Here is a 21749-nt window from a genome sequence, read left to right on the forward strand (position 1 = left end):
CGAGCTATATTTATTTAGCGATTAGCCCAGCGTTTCGATTTTAGGGCAAAAGGCGAGCCAGATCGGGCGGCTTGAGTTAAGGATCAAAAAGGTCACCCATCTTTTGCCTGGAGTCGCTTGCCTCCTTACCCCGTTAGTATGACTATTTTTCTGGATTGGATTTTTTTTTTTTTCTTTTTCCCCCTTAGGTACTCCATGTAGCCCCTTCATTCTCGGAAGTGGGCTTTGGGGAAGCGTGCAGCATCCTTCGGCCCCTGCGTGTCCGTCTGTACCCGTCTGAAGCAGGTCCCTTTCGGCTCTCGGCTCCGGGCGGCCCGCACGCCAGAGAGAATGGAGGCAGCCGGGGTCGGGAGGGAACGGGGTCCCGGGTCCCTCGCGAGGTGCGGAGCGCCGGGATCCGCGCCGGGGAGGCAGAGCCGGAGCGCTGAGGACTCCGCCGCACCGCGCGCCGCCAGCCGCCTGCCGCCGCGGAGCCGGGGAGGGAGGGAGCGGGTCGGAGGAGGGCGCGGGGCCGGGCGGGGGCCGCCGGGCGGCCGGGCTGCGCTGACGTCACCGGGCGCGCGATTCGGGCTGGAGCGCTTTAAAACTGGAGCGTGCGAGCGGAGATGCTGCTCCGCACCGAGCAGGCCGCCGGCGGCAGCAGCGCTCACGGCCCCTGCAGCGGCTGCAGCCAGGGCCGCTCCTGGACCCCGCGCGGCGGCAGGGACCCGGCAGGGCCCCGGGGCGCTTCTCCTTGGCGGCCCCGCGCCGCCCGCGCCCGCAGAGCCGCAGAAGCCCGCCGAGCCGCGCCTGGCGCGCCACGGTCTGCAGCCCGGCCGACCCTCCCGTCCCGCTGCCCGGGCACCATGGACACCTCCTCGGTCGGCGTTCTCCTGTCCTTGCCGGTCCTGCTGCAGCTGGCGGCCGGGGGCGGCTCGCCCAGGCCCGGCACGCTGCTGCGGGGGTGCCCCGCGCACTGTCAGTGCGAGCCGGACGGCAGGATGCTGCTCAGGGTGGACTGCTCAGACCTGGGGCTTTCGGAGCTGCCCTCCAACCTCAGTGTCTTCACTTCCTACCTGTAAGTGCGCCCCGGCTCTGCTTCGGGAAGCGAGCAGAGGGAGGGAGGCAGGCGGGCCCTCCCCCCGTCTTTGGGGCTCTTCGGCTCCCGCGTGCTGTGGAGGGGGCGGACTAGGTTGCCAAGGGCGGCTTGGCCAGGCGTGTTTGGGCCCCTGGGAAACGCACGTGTCTTGCGGTAGCGCGCCGACACTTTCTGGGCCCTGCAGAGAAACGGCGGCTCCAAGTGCAACCCTGGGGAAAGCGCTGGTGCGCTGCAGCTTTGCGGTCCACATCTAGGCAGGTCGCCGCGCGAATTCCTCCGACTGCAGGCATTTGTCTGCGATGTGAACATCTGTGCCCCTGAAGCTGGAACCCAAGGGCAGGCTGCCCAGTGTGTCCCTGCCCCAACCTCCGCCTCCTTGTCCTGTCACGTTCCGCGAAGAGATGGGCTGGAAAAAGTTTCCCCAAAGGAGAACTGCACCTTGTCCAGCTCAAAAGGAGCGTACTCTTCATCCTTTGCGCTGTCGCGTGATGCAACCTTTTTCTTTCCGTTCTCTTCTTTCTACCCCTTCCACCCCCCTTTTTTAAATGAAGTGATTAAAATGTGGCAACCGCAAACCCCGATTAGAGCTGCCAGAACGTTATCTTTCCCTTTGGCTGCCCGAGCCGCCCTTTGAAGTGCCCGCGGCCACTTTGTAATCTTTAACCATCTCCTCCTCCCGGGGAGGAAAGGGAAGTGGGTTTAAGGCGGCGGAGCGGGTAAACAGCGGCGCCCACACCCAAGTGGAGACTTGAAGCTCTCTGTCATCCCTCGGGGATCCTACCACCCCGTCTCCCACCCCCACCCCCCCGTCCCCCATCACAGCCTCCAAAGCCCCAGTTGCGGAGACGAGGCAGCGGCTCGTTTCTTAATTTTGTCTCCGGAAAATCCAGGCCTGGAGGGTAACAGGTGGCTGGGTGGATGAGATGACCCAAGGGGACCCCGATTCTTGGGAACCGAGGCGACAACTGTCCATCTCCCCATCTGAGGCTCGCTTCCTTCGGGCAGAGAGACTAGGGGTTGGGACCACTCGGGAAAAGAGGCACTCGTGACCGCAAGGTTACACGTCTGGGTTTTAACTCCAGGCACGCCGGTGAACCCACCCCAAACCCTGGCAGTCCCAGTTTCGGCTTCTCTGATGTACCTTGGCAGGCGCAAACTGGAATGTTTGTGAGCTCGGTCTTTCCTCTGTTTAGTTGTTTTCTGGAGGGAAGGAACATGAAGAGGCTTGCACAACGCTTTACACTAGATAGTGATTCTTTTTCTAGAGACAGAGTGAGGAAAAAAAAAATCTTTTTTGCTTGCTTTGATTTTGTGTTGAAAGGGAGGGATTATCCTGCTAGAGTTTAGTATTAGTAGGTGGCAGTTCCCCTCCTCACCTACCATAAAACTATTTTGGCTGCTTTCCTTATCTGAAAAGATTATAGAATTAATCTATTTCCCCACAAGGTTTCCCTTCAGTGGCACTTATTGCGTGATGCAGTGATATTTTTACAGCAATGGAAATCCACTCCCCTAAGTGATCATTCTCTTAAGAATTCACATTTCCTCCTCCTAAACAGCTCTCTGTACTACAAAGCAGTCTGTACTACTTACCTCCAGTCTCTGGATTTAACTGCTGAGTTTAGTGTTTCAGGAATCACATATTCTTCTGCGTGGTGCATTTCTGTTAGTGGTTGGCAGTTGCATTCAAGAGCCTAGAACTGCTCTTGCCCGTCACCCTGAAGAAACTAGTTATATACGAGGGAGGTGTGCAATCCCCTCAAACTCTATGCAAACCATACAGTTGTTAGAAAACTCCCTAAGCATACGGAAAATAAATGTCAGGACTTTTTCTTTTCCTCTCATTTATTAGGCTTCTGTTACTAAAAGTTGGCATAAAATACCACTTCCAGTCATTTCCCTCATACCTCAAATGCATTTAACTGCTTCCTCCGTGTGCTGGGCAGATCTGACTGCCACTGTTTCCCATCTGGCTATCATTATAGATACTCCCTCAGAGTTAAGATACCATTAGGAAGGTAATTGTCAGCTTTCTCTGTGCTGTTGATGACAGCCTATATCTGGCCTAAAGTGAAATTTCTCAGTGTTTTATATATTATTAAAACCCAACATGCCTGTGAAAAAAAAGTGTCACAGTGAATGCCAAGTACTTGTATCTAATGGTTAACTTTTCAGGGAATGTGAGGGCTAAATGTAGAAGTCAACCCTGAAGTAAATAACCAGACTGATGTTGTCCATAATAAGCAATTTTAGAATCTGGTCTCCATATCTAAGACATACTGCCAGAGGCCACTGGACGCTCTGGCTTAGTGGCTTGAGGGGTTTGGGGCTTGAGGGGTTTGTTTTGACAACCTCAGGAACTCTGCTGACACGAAGTGCAGACGGTGCCCTCTTTTGGGTACACCTAGCGTTAAGTGACCATTTCCCCTTGTGCACTCACACCCTGAAAGAGAAATCTTTATTTATTCATATCTGAATAAATAAGCTTGTATTTTACTGGTTATATTATTTTAAGAGATGACTTCTTTTTGCTCTTGAAAAGAAACATGAAGTTATAGCCCAGCTCCACGGCTCCACGGAGGGCCCAGTGGTAATGAAGCTCTGATGAGAAAGTTACTGTGTGCAAAGACTAATGTGAGTGAGAGGCCATACTACTATTTCTTATTGTTTGTACTAAGTTAGCACCATTTCTCTGAGTCAAAATGTTATCTCTTAATCTTCCTCCCCTCCCTAGAAGAGAACAAGCATTCCATTTTCTTCAAACAGCTTGATGATGGCAAGTTGCAGCTGTACACATTTGGCAAATAGATTTACCACAATCTGATAACTGGCTAGTCCAACCCATAGGTAAGGAAAGTTTCCTAAACCTCTTTATAGGAGGTTAGAGTTATTTTTGTACAGTTTTATAATCTTTCTTCCCTAGAAAAGCTAAACGTTAAGCCAGTCCAAACATTAACATTAACTCTCTTTTCTCACTGAACTGCATTCTCCAGTGAATCTGTAACTGGGCCACTGAACATGCGTGGTAGAAGCACTGGAAACTTTCAGCCTTAACCTCTCTCTCTTATTCTCTCTCCCACTAATTATGTTCACCTAGTAGAAAATAAGGAACACACCAAGATTAAGACATAAAAACAGACAATAACTGTTTCCAGTGTTTAATACATCTCAACCTACCAGTAGTGATCTGTCAGAAGTGAAGTAGTTCTAGTATCTAATCTTACAGATAAGTTGTTTCAACGCATCAAATTGGACATTTTTGCTAATAGGGTCTTAGAAATAAGCTCGTGTACTACTTTGATGTATCTTTCATCCAGTTAGTGTAGTATCCAAATAGAAAACTAAATCCTAATGAACTTCCTAATGTAGTAAATGTACTTTTCTTGCACAGTCATTTTATTTTTAAATGAAAACTGAGTTTTTTCCTGCAATTGCTTAAAAACATGAACATTTCAGCCACAGGCAAATACATGTCACATGAAACAAAGTTATCAGGAGAAAGAATTTTTTCTAAAATTTTATCAATTTGGTTACTTTTCTATATGTAACTTCCTAACAAAATTTAATTTTACACACAATTGGTAAAACTAGTTTTAATAAAAACCAATCAAAAACCTCGGTTATAACCAATTAGCGATGGCCCTGGTATCATACATGTATTCAAAGCATTTAATATACACTTTCAAATTTAAAGAAACTTTTCAGAATCTTCCATGAAAATTGTTTAATATGTTTCTACTTCCCTTCAAGCAAAGAAAACTATTGTAAATGAAGGAAATTTTTGTACTTTAGAGATGGTTGCAAAAGCCTTAATTGTTACAACAGTCTTAAAATTTAGGTCAGTTGCAAACTATAGTGTGCTCTACAACATACTTGCAAAATTCATTAAAAATATAATGATATCAGTGACTTTTCTGCATTGTAATATTCTTTCTTTTTCTCCAGGATGTCTGGGTTTTCCTAGTAGTGTTTTTGTTATGGGGGATAATTACTGAAACTAGTTGATTGAGTTAGTCTGAGTGATTTTTTTTTTTTTGAGATAATGTTTCTAATTCAAGCAATCTTAATGGTATAGATTTACAAAAAAAAATTTTACTGACTATGTTCAGCACATACATGGCAAAGTTTGTGTGACAATACTGAATTTTTACATATAATTAGCATAATCTTAGCTCAGATCCTCAATCCTTTCCCTCTTTAAATATTTTCTTCAAAGTAAAGGTGGAGTTCTGATCAGCAACAGACGTGGCAATCACAAATGAGTTATTAATAGAAGATGAATCAAAAACTAACCTTTGTAATTAAATAAAAGTATATTTTAATAATGAAACCATTCCTACTTGGATGTGTTTGAAAAAGCTTAGAAACACAAAACTAGTCTGTAATTTCTCACAGTCAAGTTTTGAACTGTTTGATAGTTTTTAATTCCCAAAGTATGTAACTGTCAAAGGTATAGACATAATATCCAAGTAAACAATTAGCTGTCATAAATTAAAGACATTGTAGAATATTTACAGTTTTGAACTGGCACCTAATATCTACTTACTTTAATAAAACATTTTTATATTTCTTCTATTGAATTTCTACATGGAAGTCGTTTTAGCTATAAATTTAAGTATGTTTCCCATTAAACCAAATCGTATATCATAAGTTAGAAATGAAAAACAGTAGTGAGCACTGCATTGAACAATTTTGTCAAGTAATTCTCTTGCTGTTATTCACTTATTTATATAAATTTAGAATAATGCTAAACAGAACATTTCCTTGTGAACACCCCACAAGTGGATATTTCTGATAAACTGAATTCTTCATGAGAAGGCAAATTCCTTCCTAGGAGATTCAGCGTCCTCACTCCTGCCGCAATGTCTCACTTTATGCAGTCTCATTTTGTAGTAGAAAGATGAATCAGACTGGCATTGGAGTCATTTGATTACTGGCATTTGACTACTTATCAAAAATAACAAGCTGGTAATTTAGTCCTATTGCTATTTTTTAGTATCTTAGAATTTCATTTGTTAAATTACCCATGAATTCCAACCTACTACAACTCTTTGATTCCCAGATTCTATCAGCTTCAATCCACAGTTTTATTCAGTCATCATAGATACCAACTATATGTTCAGTTTCACCCATGGAATTCGTTAGCTATGGGAAAAGGAGACACTGCGTAGGCTATAAGGTGGAATGTTTCATAAATATCTTAATAATACAAAATTATATTGTTTCTCCATAGATGACATAGTAGGAAGCAGGTTCATTTCTGAAATCTCTGGCATTTTTTCCCACTTCTTCCAGTTGATTTTTTTTTTTTTTTGCACTGAGTCCAGTGGAAATATCTTATTTGAAAATAGTAGGTAAAAGAATGTTAATCATTTTATTTCAAAAAAATGGAATAATGTTATCTAGTAGTAATACTAAAAGATGGTTAACAGGGTGTTCGAATTAGAAGATTAAATTTTTTAATTAAAAAATATTTAATTTTAGGTGAGATATAATTGATCTATAATATTAGTGTCAGGTGTACAACATAATGATTCAAATTTGTATCAAATCATGATATGATAGCCATAGTAAGTCTGGCCAGCATCCATTAACCACACACTGGGTTAACTAAATATTTTTAAGATGCTTTGGAAGCAGGAGTCCTTTCTCATATCCTCATTCTCAATATTTAAGATCAATTGACACGTCATTTATTTGATAAGATGAATTGACACATTATTTATTTGATTCAGAATGGAGAATTAGTTCAAGGTTTTATCTATTCAATATTTAAATCTCAATGTTTAATATGGGTCAGGAAGCTGGAATTTACTTTGAACGTATGCAAAAGAACCATCCATTGTCCATGAAACCATCTTCCTTAAAATCAGATGGATTAATTCTCCAGGAGGTAATGCTGTGCTCTCTTTCCTTCAGGGTTTATCTTCCTCCCTAGACTGTGAGCTCCTCCAGGCTAGGAAATTTTTCACTTTATTTCCCAACTGCTCAGACCAGTACCTGGCAATTAAGAGATGTTCAGTAAATACTTGAGGAGAAGGCAATGGTACCCCGCTCCAGTACTCTTGCCTGGAAAATCCTATGGACGGAGGAGCCTGGTAGGTTACAGTCCATGGGGTCGCACAGAGTCGGACACGACTAAAGTGACTTAGCAGCAGCAGTAAATACTCGTAATGTTGAATTGAATAGAATTGGCTTAACCAGCTGCTGAAATCCTAATGGCTAAAAGGGCTCAGAGAAAGATGACAATTGTCTGCAAGTAACAGAACAACACAAATCTGCTGGTATCCCACAATTGCAGCTCAGCCCCCTTGGAAATATAGTTAAATTCTACTTATCTTAAATGATGCTATGAGTTGTTTAACAGACAGACCAGAATTTACATGTCTAAATTACTTTATTATTATAATATGACAGCTGACATTTATATTATTCTTTCTGAGTGCCCGGCATTATGGGGCTACTTTACTCAATCCCATGCCCCTCAACAACCTTTTGACACAGGTACTATTCTCATACCTGTCTCGAGTGGCCTGTTAGCTTATTGCAAAACTATTTCCAAGGCTCAACATGTTTTAGGGCCTCTTTGAAATTATCTTTAGGGCTAGTTTATCAGAAAACAAGGAAACCATCCTTCTAATGTTTAGTTATGCCTCACAGTAATTGTAATTAGTGCTGAAATATTTCAGCACATTTTTCTTCTTAGGAACATAACTTATGAAGCCCTTATATGAGAAATATTTCTTCAAGAAATCCTAGGAAATGTAATGTTTGGTTTTTTATAAGATGAGAATAATATTATATAGCTTAGAGCCAATATGTTAAGTTTAGTAGCTACCTTTTCCTATATCCACAGAAACTATTTCTCTGGTCTCCAAGTCAAAGATAAATTGTGGTGGTGCCCAAGTATTATAAAGAGTGATCAACTGACTAATAACTTCCAAGTTGAAAATGAACCTCTTTTTTTCTGTGACCAGATCTATGCATCAAATAAAGTAGCTAACTTCTTTGAAACTATTTCTCAATTCCGAGAGATATGAGAGAGGTATATCCATAGAGCTGATTCACTTTGCTGTGCAGTAGGAGCTAACACAATATTGCAAAGCAACTGTACTCCAATAAAAATTCATTTTTTAAAAAGAGACATGAACGTTCTTAATAGGCCAATTTTATTTAAGTTTGTGTTTACCTTCAAAACTGGTAAGATAAGATGAATTGAGACATCATTTATTTGGTTCAGAATAGAGAATTATTTCAAGGTTTTATCTACTTGTAAGCTCACTTGTAAGATCACTATGTAAGCTCTGCATGGTTTAACAATTAAGCCAGTGAGACAGACTTCTGTGTAAATTAGAAATCTGGATAAGGCAGAGAAAAGTCCCTTCCTTCAAACAAAGAAGAACTGAACTATCCATTTAGTTTCTTCAGTCCTTCAATTCATTTGCTGCTATAAACCTATGTGTTAATCATTTATTATATTATAAAGTCGACATGAAAAACCAATAGTTGACCAATTAATTATAAAGCATATTCAGCATAAAGAACACCTCCTCAAGTAAAAACTGATGTTTAGAAAATTTAGGTTACTTTGAGATACAATCTCTAAAAACTCTTGCAACAGTATGCTTGACGTCAGTTTTCTATGAACAATAATAATTTTAAAATTATAGCAGATACAAACTACTTATGTACTGCCTATAAGATAGGTAAGCAACAAGATCCTACTGAATAGCATGGGAGCTATATTCAGTATCTTGTAATAAACCATAATGGAAAAGAATATGGAAAAGCATGTAGATATAAAAATTTATTCAGCAGTCCCTAATTGTCAAGTGTCTCGTTTTTAACATGCACACTTTTCCACGTTCATTTTGTCCTTCTTTGCTACAGGAGTTTGACCTCACCTTCTAACAGAGACTGTGACGGTCAAGGAGAAAGAAAGCCATCTCACATGCATGTTACACACGCACACACACACACGCACACACGCACACACACACAGAGCAACACTCCAATAAGAAACAGTTTCCTTTGTGCCACTTGCTGGGTGGAATGGGTGGAAATGATACACATTGACATGGCATGGCAGTGGAGGGCCAGCCCTTTTCAGGGGAGAGAAGAGGAGCTGCCTGTGAAGGCACCTTCAGTTCACTTCAGAAGCTGAAATGCAGAAGACAATTGTCCTGGCAATGGGAGCCCAGCTCCAGCTGAGAACGCGTGCACCGAGCTGACCTTGCTCATCAGCCTGCCAGCTGAGATTAAGCTTTCCTCAAGTGGTCCCTTGTTAGTCCAGCCTTTTCCCCAGTGTTGCTCATCTTTCACTACTGGAAGCCAAGTGTTTCAAACTGTTACTCAATTTTGCAGCCAAATTCCTTTATTTTCTCCTCCACCTCCTCTTCTGCCCTCTCTCTGTCTCTCTCTCTCACACACATACACACCAAATGATGACTAACCTTACATGCGTGCTTTCCTTTCCAAAGTCCGCATTAAGAAGAGAATCTAAGAATTTTTGTTTCTCTAAAAAAAAAAAAAAAAACTAGTAAATATTCTTGTGCTCCTTTTTTTTTCTTTTTTTGAAACCTTGATTAAGTAGAACAGGGACCTCTACAAAAGATGGCTCTGCAAAAATAACTTCCTTTGATCAAAAAAGCCACAAAAGTGTACTTCTCAGGAAAGTACAAAACCACACATGATCTCAAGTGGAAAAAATATAAAGAATTTGCTGAATTTTTAACCTTAGCACATAACAAAGATATTATTTTAAAGTTGGTTGGTTAATGTGGGCTGTGTTAGAACTTTCATTGTGTTGTGTTTGGGTTTACCCAATGTTATTTTAATGAGTTTATTGGTTCGACACACAAAACACCACATGGCGCTTAAAGGTTTTAGGTTATAAATTTTCTTGTGAGGCACTTACTTGAAGGAACTCTTACATAATCCATTGGTCTTTAAATCTATCAGCATAAAAATAACCTTTCACTTTTTACATACATAAAAGATTATTTAGCTATAAAAAACGAATAAAAATTTCCATGGAAGGAGCTACATTCCTTAATCATCTGTTATGTGTATAAATTAAGGTTTTCACCATAAGCATTTATTTCTCTGTGAGTGTTGAATGACTCTACAGGATGAGTTTGGAGTGTTCTAGTAAAGACTGAAAGAAGAAATCTCCCTCTTTATTTTCTCTTATTTCCTGTCCTGAAGGGACCCTTAGACCTGCCTGCATTTGGCCATGGATGTACTCTATAATTAGTGGTGTTAACTGCCCAATAGAGTAAAACCTAGAAAAAAATAGCAAGAGAGATGGAAAGAATAAGTGGGGAAATCAGCCATTCGAAGAAGCAACCCAGACAGAACAGAGAGAGACAGCAAGCCCCAGACAGACATTCAGCCTTGGATGGTACCCTTCCCTCGGGTTTCTCTTGATGCTTCTCCATCCCTCTCTATCAGATAGTATCAGAGGAGGACTGAAGGGCACATCTCCCTTAATGCAGACACTCTTCCCCACCAGGACTGCAATCTACAAGATGAAGGGAAGTTTAGGAAGAAGAATCTTGGGGATTAAAGTTATCAACCCTAAGCGCACCAAAATTGGGGTCTTTGATTTTAAATTGAGGAAGCCACATTACTGTTGCTTTGGTGGGAGACCTGAACTCACTGAAACCCCCACACCCCAACAGCTGTTGTTCTCTGGGGCTCTGTGCAGTGGAATCCAGGAGGAAGTTCAAGATCTTTTTTTCATTGAGTCTTCAAGCTCGAGTAACAAAAGGAAATCCCAGTTGAACCAGATTCTCCCAGGGTGTAAGCCAATCTCATTTGAAGATCTCAGAAGTTTTAGCAACATGATTAACTGACAGGATCCACCTTCCACCCTGAAGCTGCTGACCTTGAGCATAAAGTCCACTGCCCCAAGGTCTTGTAACAGTGAGAAGTGTCAGATGGATACAGTCTGGTCCCGAATAACTATTACATAGTAATTTGAAGCCCGCTTTGCCTTAGCAGGAGGAACTCCTCAGAACACAGTTGTATAAAGGGAAAAGAAAGGCTGATTTGGGGAGATTTATATTAAGTACGGTAAAATTAATTCAGAGGTTGAGCTAACTACATTTAGAGTAAGTTCTACTGTAAAGAATTAAAAGGATTAATCTTTTATCCACAAATTACCAGAATTACTAAGCTGTATACCTAAGGTCACATTACATAGGGCAAAACTGAAATTTAATCATGATTGCTAGAGTATTACCCTAATTGCCCAAATAAACAGAATTAAAATCACTTGGATGGATTGCAGAGGTTTTTGAGGAGTTAAAAGCTATATCTAACCATAGGCTTTAGAATAAAAAGACCTTCAGTTCAGTTCAGTTCAGTCGCTCAGTCGTGTCTGACTCTTTGCGACCCCATGAATCGCAGCACACCAGGCCTCCCTGTCCATCACCAACTCCCGGAGTTCACACAAATTCACATCCATCGAGTCAGTGATGCCATCCAGCCATCTCATCCTCTGTCGTCCCCTTCTCCTCCTGCCCCCAATCCCTCCCAGCATCAGAGTCTTTTCCAATGAGTCAACTCTTGGCATGAGGTGGCCAAAGTACTAGAGTTTCAGCTTTAGCATCATTCCTTCCAAAGAACACCCAGGACTGATCTCCTTTAGAATGGACTGGTTGGATCTCCTTGCAGTCCAAGGGACTCTCAAGAGTCTTCTCCAACACCACAGTTCAAAAGCATTAGTTCTTCAGCGCTCAGCTCTCTTCACAGTCCAACTCTCACATCCATACACGACTACTGGAAAAACCACAGGACCTTAGAGTTGCCCTAATCCAACACCTTCGTTTTCACAGATGATGAAATTCATGTTCATAAGAGATAAACAGCATGCCCCAAATCACGTAGCTGGTAAAGACGGGATTAGAACCCAGGTCTCCCAGAAACTTCAGTTGAATGATTCTTTTTTTCACGTTTTTGTGCCAACGCCAGACACCCAGGTGAATTCTAAATACTCCATTAGTTCTCTGGATGTTGCCAAGTATCCTGTTGTTTAGGCATGATATATGTTCATTTCTAGGTGTGTGCTGGAATCTTAACCCAATAAAATTTTGTTGCATTGCAGACACAGATAAAGTTCTCTCTCACCTAAAAACCTGTATGGCAGAGACAAACAAACGTTTAATTTGAGGAATAAACAATGTCCCAAGTTTCAGTTCATGGTCAGTAAACATGTCTTTATTGTCATTTAAATTTCACTTGGGATTTTAATTTGACCAAATTCAGGTTGCCTTCATATTTGTCCTGCCTGTTCCCTTTCTCCTCTAGCCCCAAATTCAGGTTCTCCTGATATTTTGTGTGGATAACTATTGCAGTCTCCTGTGCTGGTTTGCATAGAGCCCCACAACACACACGCACTCCCTGCCACCCCATGAGTTTGTCCAGGAGGCAAGTCTGTTCATGTCCCCCTTCCATTCAGTCCTTTAGTGGTTTCCCGTGGCTTTCACAGTAAAGTTTAACTCCTTAGTTTAACCTACAGAATCACCATGTTGCGCCTCATCCCCCACCGACAGCCTGTTGCCAGCCCTCCCCTCTTCAGCCCCATGTCCTCTGGTCTCCAGCCATATCCAACTACATCCTGTCGTTTCCCTGTTTCAGGCCTCCAGCTTCTCAGATGTGTCTGCCTCTGCTTGGAATGCCTTTCTTCTTCTTCATCTTCACAGCTTCTGTGAGTCTTCCCGTATTTAATTCAAGCATCACCTCCTCCAGTTTTCCGTGACCCGCCAGTCTCTGGGGCTTCTGCATCATGCTGAGCCCAGCCCTGTCCCAGCACACATCTCTCGTGATTACCGTGCTCAATCTGTTCTCACTACTGGACTCCATATACCCCTTGATTCTCTTAGAACAAAGAAGAAAGGAGTCTCCCTAGATTAGAACACAGACTCTCTATGTACCATCCATGGCTTTCATTTTCTGTATTTTATGATGGCTTGTTATCTTGGGCCCTTGCATACCCAGGAGGGACAGAGGGGCTATCTAATCCTGGTGATAGCAGCAGCAACTCCCCTGTAAGTGTGCCTTTCATGTGCAAACCAAGCAACACAAGCCCACACCCCACCACCTTCTTTATCAGGCTCTTGCAGGGATTTTACCCTCTAGGTCAATATTTCCTGCGCTAATCCCCCCGGGCCAGGTACCAGATAACTCGGGGCCACAGCTACACCTTGAGCCTGACTGATATTATTCAAACTAGCCGATTTCAAGTCTGCTTATCCTGCTCACTCTTCCCATGGGAACCACAATAAAGGCTCTAGCCCCTGCTTTCTTCCCTCTCCTTCTGTCACCCATATGGTCCTGACCCGATATGTCCACCTGCTCTTGGCAACGTGCATGCTAAGTTCCTTCCATCGTGTCTGACTCTGCAATGCTGTGGACTGCAGCTCGCTAGGCTCCTCTGTCCATGGGATTCACCAGGCAAGAACTGGAGTGGGTTGCCATGTCCTCCTAGAGGGGATCTTCCTGACCCAGGGATTGAACACACATCTGTGTCTCCTACACTGCAGATGGATTCTTTGCCCCTGAGCCAAGGGGGGATGCCTGGCAACCGTGAATGACAAGCTGTCTTTTGCTAGCAGTCATCTTGAATTCTAAGGGCGACACCATACCCGAATAACACAAAAACCTACATCTCCAAACCCCTTGGCCCCTGCATGCCTGTGCCTAGTCAGCTTCAGAAGCAGCTGCGGCTGCGGTGCACTTGAGGGAGAGTCCGCCCAGTTTTCTCTCTCTAGGGGACCCGCCCTATTCCCTTAAACACTGCATAAGGCTTGTCTGTCATCCATGCCTAAGGTGCCGCCAAATGTGTAACAGGGAGATGAGCTGATAGAATCTCCGGTATAATCTTATAATGTGGTGACCAGGAAACCCTTCCCTCTAAACTTGGCAGACTGCATTGTTTGTAAATTCCCAAGACAGAAAACAAAAAAAAATCAGAACAGGCTCTTTAGGGGAGACTTCCCTGGTGACCCAGTGGCTGGGACTCCAAGTCCCCAGTGCAGGGAGCCTGGGTTCAGTCCCCGGTCAGGACCCCACATGTCGCAGCTGAAGATTCCGCCTGCTACAGCGAAGATGGAGGGTCCCAAGTGCTGCAACTAAGACCTGGCTCAGCTGAATGAATAAAATGTTTTTTGCAGTGCTTTTTAACACTCTTAACCGCCAGTGTTTTCATATGAGTCTCATAAAAGTTATGAATACCCCTATTTTAGAAATGAGAACATCTTTTGACAAAGCTCACAGCCTCATCTTGAATAACCTTAGCAGCTTACTCCGGATCTCAGTTTTCTCATCTGTAAAATGGCAACGATAATGGCATTTACCTCACTGAATTGTTGTGACAGCTGATAAACTAACATATGTAAAAATTTTCCATAGTACCTCCCTTGGCGCGTGCATAAAACATTAGTGCTGTTGGTCTTGTTGGTCACAGTGGTACAGTTGGTATAACACTAAACCCATGTTTTTCAAATATGCAGTGTCACCTCTTATTATTATCCACCCCAAAAAAATAGCTGTCCATGGGCCTAAAATGTTACAAGTGTAACTGTAGTTTTCATTAAACAATATTTTTTAATGTTAAAAACAAAGAGAAGAACAAGGTGCCTACTAGATACAAGAGTAGGGGAAGCTTGAAATGAGTAAGACATCACCCACCACCTGTTCAGGTAAAAGACTTCTATGTATGTATGTATCTATGTATTTGGCTGTGCCGAGTCCTAAGCAGTATTCGCGATCTTCAGTTGGCAGCATGTGAGATCTAGTTCTCCGACCATGGATTGAATCCGGCCCCCGCACTGGGAGCTTTCAGTCTTAGCCACTGGACCACCAGGAAAGTCCCCAAGTAAAAAGATACTAACTTTCAGCTCCAATTTTTTGTATCAAATAGATAAAAGATTCCGTGTATTGCATGGCGTCCCTATTTTCACGGGTGTGTGAGTGCTGTAGACCCTGCACGAGCCTCCGGGTGGGCCATTGAGTGCAGGCTTCATCACAGACGTGAGCACGTGGCCCAGTGTGAGGGGTGCAGTCCTCCAACACGATGTCATGGATGGCAATTCGTGGTCCTGGGTTTGAGTTGCTTTTATCCTCTTCCTTCTTGTCACCCATCCTCCCAATTTTCCCTGAGTATGTGGGGGAAATGGAGTTTGATAACTTCTTGGACATTCAGAAGCTCACATCCCAGCAGTGGTCTTGCTGTGGCAGAAGGGGAGAAATGATGGATGCAGGGGACTTGGAGGAGAGGGGGAGCCCCGCCTTTTCTCAGAGCCAAAGACGCACTCAGGGAAAAAACAAATTGTCAACACAACGGACATGGAGTTTTTTAATATTAACAACTGAAAAAATAAGTCCATTCTGAAGGAGATCAACCCTGGGATTTCTTTGGCAGGAATGATGCTAAAGCTGAAGCTCCAGTACTTTGGCCACCTCATGCAAAGAGTTGACTCATTGGAAAAGACTCTGATGCTGGGAGGGATTGGGGTCAGGAGGAGAAGGGGACGACAGAGGATGAGATGGCTGGATTGCATCACTGACTCAATGGACGTGAGTCTGAGTGAACTCCGGGAGTTGGTGATGGACAGGGAGGCCTGGCGTGCTGCAATTCATGGGGTCGCAAAGAGTCAGACATGACTGAGCGACTGAACAGAACTGAACTGAAGGAGATAAAAGCTGATTTAAGGAATATGCTTGTCTACCTGAAATTATCTTCAAAAGAGTTGAACTTTCATGAGGAATTTCAGTAGTTGTCTTTGGTGAAGAAGCAATTGGTTCAGTGCAATTGATTGCAGGAAGGATCTTTGCAGTCAGTGATAACAATGAGACTAAAATTATTTATTGGGGACTCTTGGATATCAGTGATGTGAATCTGGGAGTGAGGGAGGGACTCAAGGTTAAATAAGGGGTCAGAGCACCACGAAGCTTGTATTTAAGCAGGAGGCCTCTGGAATTAGGCCCAGTGATCCGCAGCAGGGAGAGGAGATGGGCGATGGGTGGGAGGTTACTGGACCAGAGAGTCTTTAACTTTGCTGGATGAGCCCGTGTCTCCATCTCTCCAGATGCTTGGTACCCCTCTGCAGAAGAAGCAAGCTGCTTTACCCCTGACCAGTGAAATTAAGAGAGCAGGTCTGAAAAGAAAAAGGGAAATCTCCCCTGTAGGAATACTTTTCTCTCTTACAATATGTGAAAAGATGATTCTGGAATTCTCGAGTGTCTACTGAATCACTAAAGTGAGAAACTGATGTATTTTGCAGCCCCAAAGCCAAAACGAGAGGGAATTTCAGACAGACCCTACGTGGTATCCAGCAGCACAGATTGGAGGAGTGGGATCCATCAGCCCAGCTTCATTAAGCAATTCGGATAATCACTAAACCAAGGGGGATTAGAAGGCAGCGAAACTTGAACAATTTCAAATGAAATGTCAGAAGGGTCTATATCTTAGGTAAAGCAAAGTTCTTTAGGTGGAGGGGGAATAAGAAGAAAGTGACAGTCCAGAGGAAACTGTGGCAAATAAGAAAAGAGTTTTTAAAGTGGTGAGGTTTCCAAATGATTCAGTGGTAAAGAATCTGCCTGCAGTGCAGCAGCCACAAGAGACACAGGTTTGATCCCTGCGTCAGGAAGATCCCCTGGAGAAGGAAATGGCAACCCACTCCAGGATTATTGCCAGGAAAATCACATGGACAAAGCAGCCTGGTGGGCTACAGTCCATGGGATCACAAAGAATCGGACACAACTGAACTCCCGAACATGCACATGCAAGAGAGACTCAAAGGTGAATTGCAGGATCCCAAGGAAAGTGAGACCAGAGGATGGGCTGCCCAGTGTTGCAGAGACCCTGGCTACTGTCTCTGCTGTGAGGTTGACTCAGCCAAAGGGTAGCATTCGGTCCTTCAAGGGTCTATACACACACATATACACGGGGGCATCTATGCATTTATACAATGGACACTCATTTTGAAAACAACCTCCAAATCTCAAAATACATGTATCTACTCTATCTAGAAGGCAACTGACACACTGCTAGGAGCTGGGAAATCATAACATCGCAGTGCAGCAAAACCAAAGAAAGCCGACCATAATTGGAAAAAACACATGTACCCCAACGTTCACTGCAGCACTATTTAAAATAGCTAGGACGTGGAAGCAACTTAGATATCCATCAGCACATGAACGGATGAAGAGGCCATGGTACATATATACAGAGGTATATTACTCCGCCATAAAAAGGAACTCATTTGAGTCCGTGTTAATGAGGTAGATGAACCTAACGCCTATTATACAGAGGGAAGTAAGTCAGAAAGAGGAAAACGAATATCACATATTCATGCGTACAGATGGAATCTCGAAAGATGGTACTGATGAGCCTATTGCAGGGCAGCAGTGAAGACACAGACAGGAGACAGACGTACGGACACGGGGGCGGGAGAGGAGGACGCACGGAGAGAGCAGCTCAGAAACACACACACTAACGTGCAAAATAGAGAGACAACGGGAATGTGCTATATGACTCAGGCAACCCAAACCAGGCTCTGTGACAACCTAGAGGGGTTGGGTGGGTTGGGGGCTGGGAGGGAGGCGCTAGAGGGAGGGGACATATGTATATCTATGGCTTATCCATGATGTATGGCAGAAACCAACACGATACTGCAATTATCCTTCAATTAAAAATAAATTAAGGGAAAACACCCCTGAAGCCTGCAGAGGAGCAGTGTTCTAGATTATTAGTCTAGATCCATGGTTCCCAAGCTTGTCAACAGCTCAGCTTCATGTGAGACCTCGTGGGAACTATCTCCAGGCCCAGATCACACACCAAGCTAAGCTCAATCAGAATCTCTAAGGGAAGAAGCTAGGCATTGGAATGATTTTTCACTCCCCAAGGCAAACGGGAGGTTCCTACACACCCACAGTCAAAGCCATTTTTTGCAGCAAATCTGGGCTTCCCTCATAGCTCAGTCCATAAAGAATCTGCCTGCAATGCAGGAGATGAGGGTTCGATTCCTAGGTCAGGAAGGTCCCCTGGTGAAGGAAGTGGCAACCCACTCCAGTATTCTGGACTGGAGAATCCCATGGACAGGGGAGCCTGTACAGTTCAGTCCATGTACGGTACAGTCCATGAGGTCGGTCACAAGAGTTGGACATGACTGAATCACTTTTACTCACTCAAGGCAAATGCAACAGGCAGTCAATTTTGAGGACCCCTGGTCTAGGTCTAGCTAGCCCACTCATGAGCCATCGAATCTCCATAAGAGGCAGAAGCTCCCTGCCTCAGTTTTCACATCTGTAGAGCAAGAGAAATGTGCACATGCTCAGAGCTTGCTCCTAGTTCGATCATTCTATGAATCCATCAGTTTGACATGTGAGGGTATTGTTCTAGGGCAGGTGTACCAGTCTTGTAGAAAATGAGAGGTTTCTACACACCCACAGTCAAGCCCATTTTGTGCAACAAATCTGGGAACATTGTTTACTCTCCCGCAGTGAGTGTTACTTAAAATGACTTTATTTGTTTTACAGTTTAGAGGGCCTCTGTAGGTAGCCTCAGGAGCCTATTCATTTCATTAACATTAAATCAACAAGCAGACCTTCTTTCTGCCTCTCTCAAGCAGGATTAATGGATTTTGGCATGATTTGTGCATCTACAGCAGAACCTCGTGCTGAGAGAGCTAGCAGGCTTGACTAATTCCCAGCAGTGCTAACTTCATAAACTTACTTTAAGCTTTTAACTTTGACTGAAGATTAAAGGTAATGACTTCACGCTGTTACATGTGAATGCATGATATTCAGGATGCATAGAAAAACTATACAAAATGACAACTATTTGATGAACTAACATTCTATGTGTTTGCATGCATATGTATGTGTATAGCTATATGGTTTATATGCTTATGAAAATACTCAATTCTATGATGTAAAAAAAGATCTTCTAAAACACTGAGATTCACCTAATAATCATTACACTAAACAGGGTATTGATAGATGCATATGTAAAGTGTGAGCATGAGAACCTGTAATTAGAATATCATAAATACTCTAATAGAAGGCCCAGTGTTGTGAGAAGCTGTAACATGATGGACTGTTGACTATGAATAATTTTCTAAGAAGCAAAATGATTCTACCCTCTGAGACCAGTTATCACCTAGAAAGAATCCTCCATACAACCACACTTATCCTTTTTTTTTCTTCCAGACAGTCTTAAATTCAAAATTCAGAGAGGTCTGCATGAAGAAAAGAGAGAAAAGGGAAAAATACAATATTTCCAGCCCATCTGACAAGACTACATAAAAAGCTTTTGATCAAAGGGTCTTAAGTACACTTTACTGGTGTGACAAACAACATTTTTATCCCTTTATTAGATTTATTTTCTTCTGAAAACTGCAGTGACCAGGGTATGGTTTGTGAAAGAAAGCTGGCAGGGTTGTGTTCTTTGATTCCTAATTAACACCTTCAGTCTCAAAGGAGAACCAGCAGAAATACCATCAAGTGTTGCAGCTGCGTCGTGATTCCGCTTGGTTGGTTTGCTAAAAGTCGGCTGGGCATCGGCAGCTGCAATAAAGAGAAAGCTCAATGGATGTTTTGTATTGTGCCCACTGAAGTGAGAGAAGGCAACCATTTTAATTTTCAAATGGGCAGCTGCAGAGGGAGATTTAAATGGAGCTAAATACAAGATTTACTGTTAATTTATAGTAAATAAAGAAAATAAAATCCAGCTTTCAAGTTTTTATGATCATATAGGAATTTTAGTGAGAAATTATAAACGATAATTTTGGCGCTTTTTAGCTACTGACTGGAGGAATTTGGCAACAAGGGATCACATTCATTATGAAAAATCAAAATAGGTTTTCGAAAAGAGCCAAACTTTTAGAAATTGACATCTCCACTTTGAGAGGTAAAAGTTTCCCTTTCCTGTCTTTGGTCATGTAACTCCTTTGTCCTGCTTCATGGAAACCCTAAAATTCATTCAGATCAGAAGTGAGTGAGATTCCCTATGCACACACCCCCACCTCACTTTCCTTTAAGAGCGTGGAGTTGAATTTTGGCTTGAGTAGGAAGGGGAATAAAGGAGGCATTTAACTCTGGTCAGATAAATCTCACTCGCATTCAAAAATGCAATTAAGGAAATATGTAAATCTAGATGTTTCATCAAATGCTAGCTAAGGGGTGACTAGTTCTTTTCAAACACAATGACTGAACTAAAGAACTTTAGTGTCTGTGTAAGAACCATTGTCCAAGCTGCAGTCCCTGTTGGTAACAGAGCCCGGCCTGGCCGTGGGAAATACCTACATATTTGACACAGGCCCTATTTCTGAGAGAAAGGGGATGGAAGAGAAAGTATGGCGATTTTACTGTTGCATTCTAATCAGCCATGATCTGCCTAATTTGCTTTGATCAGGAAGATAAACTAATTTTTCTATGGGCTGGATAAAAGTAATTAGCAAGCCAAAGCTTTCATGTTATTTCAAAAGAGCTAAAGTAAAGAGGATCAGAAATTGTAATGGTGGGAGCTAAATACATCTTTTCGGTTCATCTGAGAGCATTGTTAGTTCAAAATAGAATACTGACACAGAAGAGGAACTCTGGCTAAAGATAGTTTCATGGACTGCACAACCATTGTAAATCCTGGGGCCTACAGTGCTATGTAACTAAACAGAATTACAAAGGGTGTTTTATAATTGGTATCTGTCATATAGCCCTGTCCTTTTGTGAAGAGACCTTTACCTTCATGTGAAAAGGTAGGATTATTGCCTCGTCCTGAAAACACTGTTGATTTTTTCCGAAAGCTCTGTATTTAAGTTGTTTAAGTGGTTGGAGTAGTTGGATATGTTTATTTGAACTGTAAAGCTCTGCTCTTCTAAAGCATGCAGATACAACCTACTTGGGATCCTACAATCCTGGATATACTAGAGTGAGATCCGAGGAGATCAAACTGAAAAAGCTACTTGGGAACCTGACTCCCCAGATGCTTAAATTTCACAGGCTGGTTCACTGGTTTTTGTGCCAGTTACCAGCTTCAGTAACGCCGCGTCCTCCTCTCCTGTTTTTTTCTAAACACCCAAACACGTGTAGTTATTAGATGAGAAGGAAAGATTTTGGAATATAGGATTTAGTTTCTTTAAAAAAATCCACTACTTAGTGTTACTTTTTCTCTTGTTGATGTGACCTTTGCATTACTTCCTTTTCCAAGCTGTTGTACTAGATATGGTATCTGTAACCTTACTGTAAACTTAATTGCTTTTTTGGTTACTAATCTCCTTTGCCAGGGTTCTTAGATACCACAGTATGCATTTCATGTCAGGCTCACTGTGTCTTATAAAATAAGTAGATCTTTTTCAAAGGATCTCTAGGTGAGGTTGGAGCTCACCAAGTTTCAAAGTTATATAGAAACAATTGTTATAGAACAATTCCAAAGGAAACTGAAAAACAAGAGCACTATTCTAAATTACTCAAAATCATTTGATTTACTTTCCCATGTCTTCCCCTTAGTTTGGACAGCTACAGTCAGCAAACATGTTAACTCTCTATCACTGTCATAAAAGTTCTTAATAATAGCATTGCTTAAAAATGCAAACAAGTCTGTTTTTACTTTGTGGCTAAATATCACAAGATCTAGAAAAGAGGGTAACTGTTAGGACTAAGAAGT

General features: G+C 42.7%; 1 protein-coding gene across 1 annotated transcript in view; it reads left to right on the forward strand.

Moving 5' to 3' along the window:
• The first annotated feature begins 610 nt into the window (after window positions 1-610).
• Window positions 611-21749, forward strand: part of LGR5 (leucine rich repeat containing G protein-coupled receptor 5) — a 131813-nt gene continuing 110674 nt past the window's right edge. Inside the window, exon 1 of the mRNA XM_042246516.1 lies at window positions 611-1057. Coding sequence (XP_042102450.1) covers window positions 846-1057 — 212 coding nt within the window. The 5' untranslated portion in view covers window positions 611-845. The remainder of the gene's footprint in view (window positions 1058-21749) is intronic.

This window comes from Ovis aries, chromosome 3, assembly GCF_016772045.2.
Source record: "Ovis aries strain OAR_USU_Benz2616 breed Rambouillet chromosome 3, ARS-UI_Ramb_v3.0, whole genome shotgun sequence".
Classification (NCBI taxonomy): domain Eukaryota; kingdom Metazoa; phylum Chordata; class Mammalia; order Artiodactyla; family Bovidae; genus Ovis; species Ovis aries.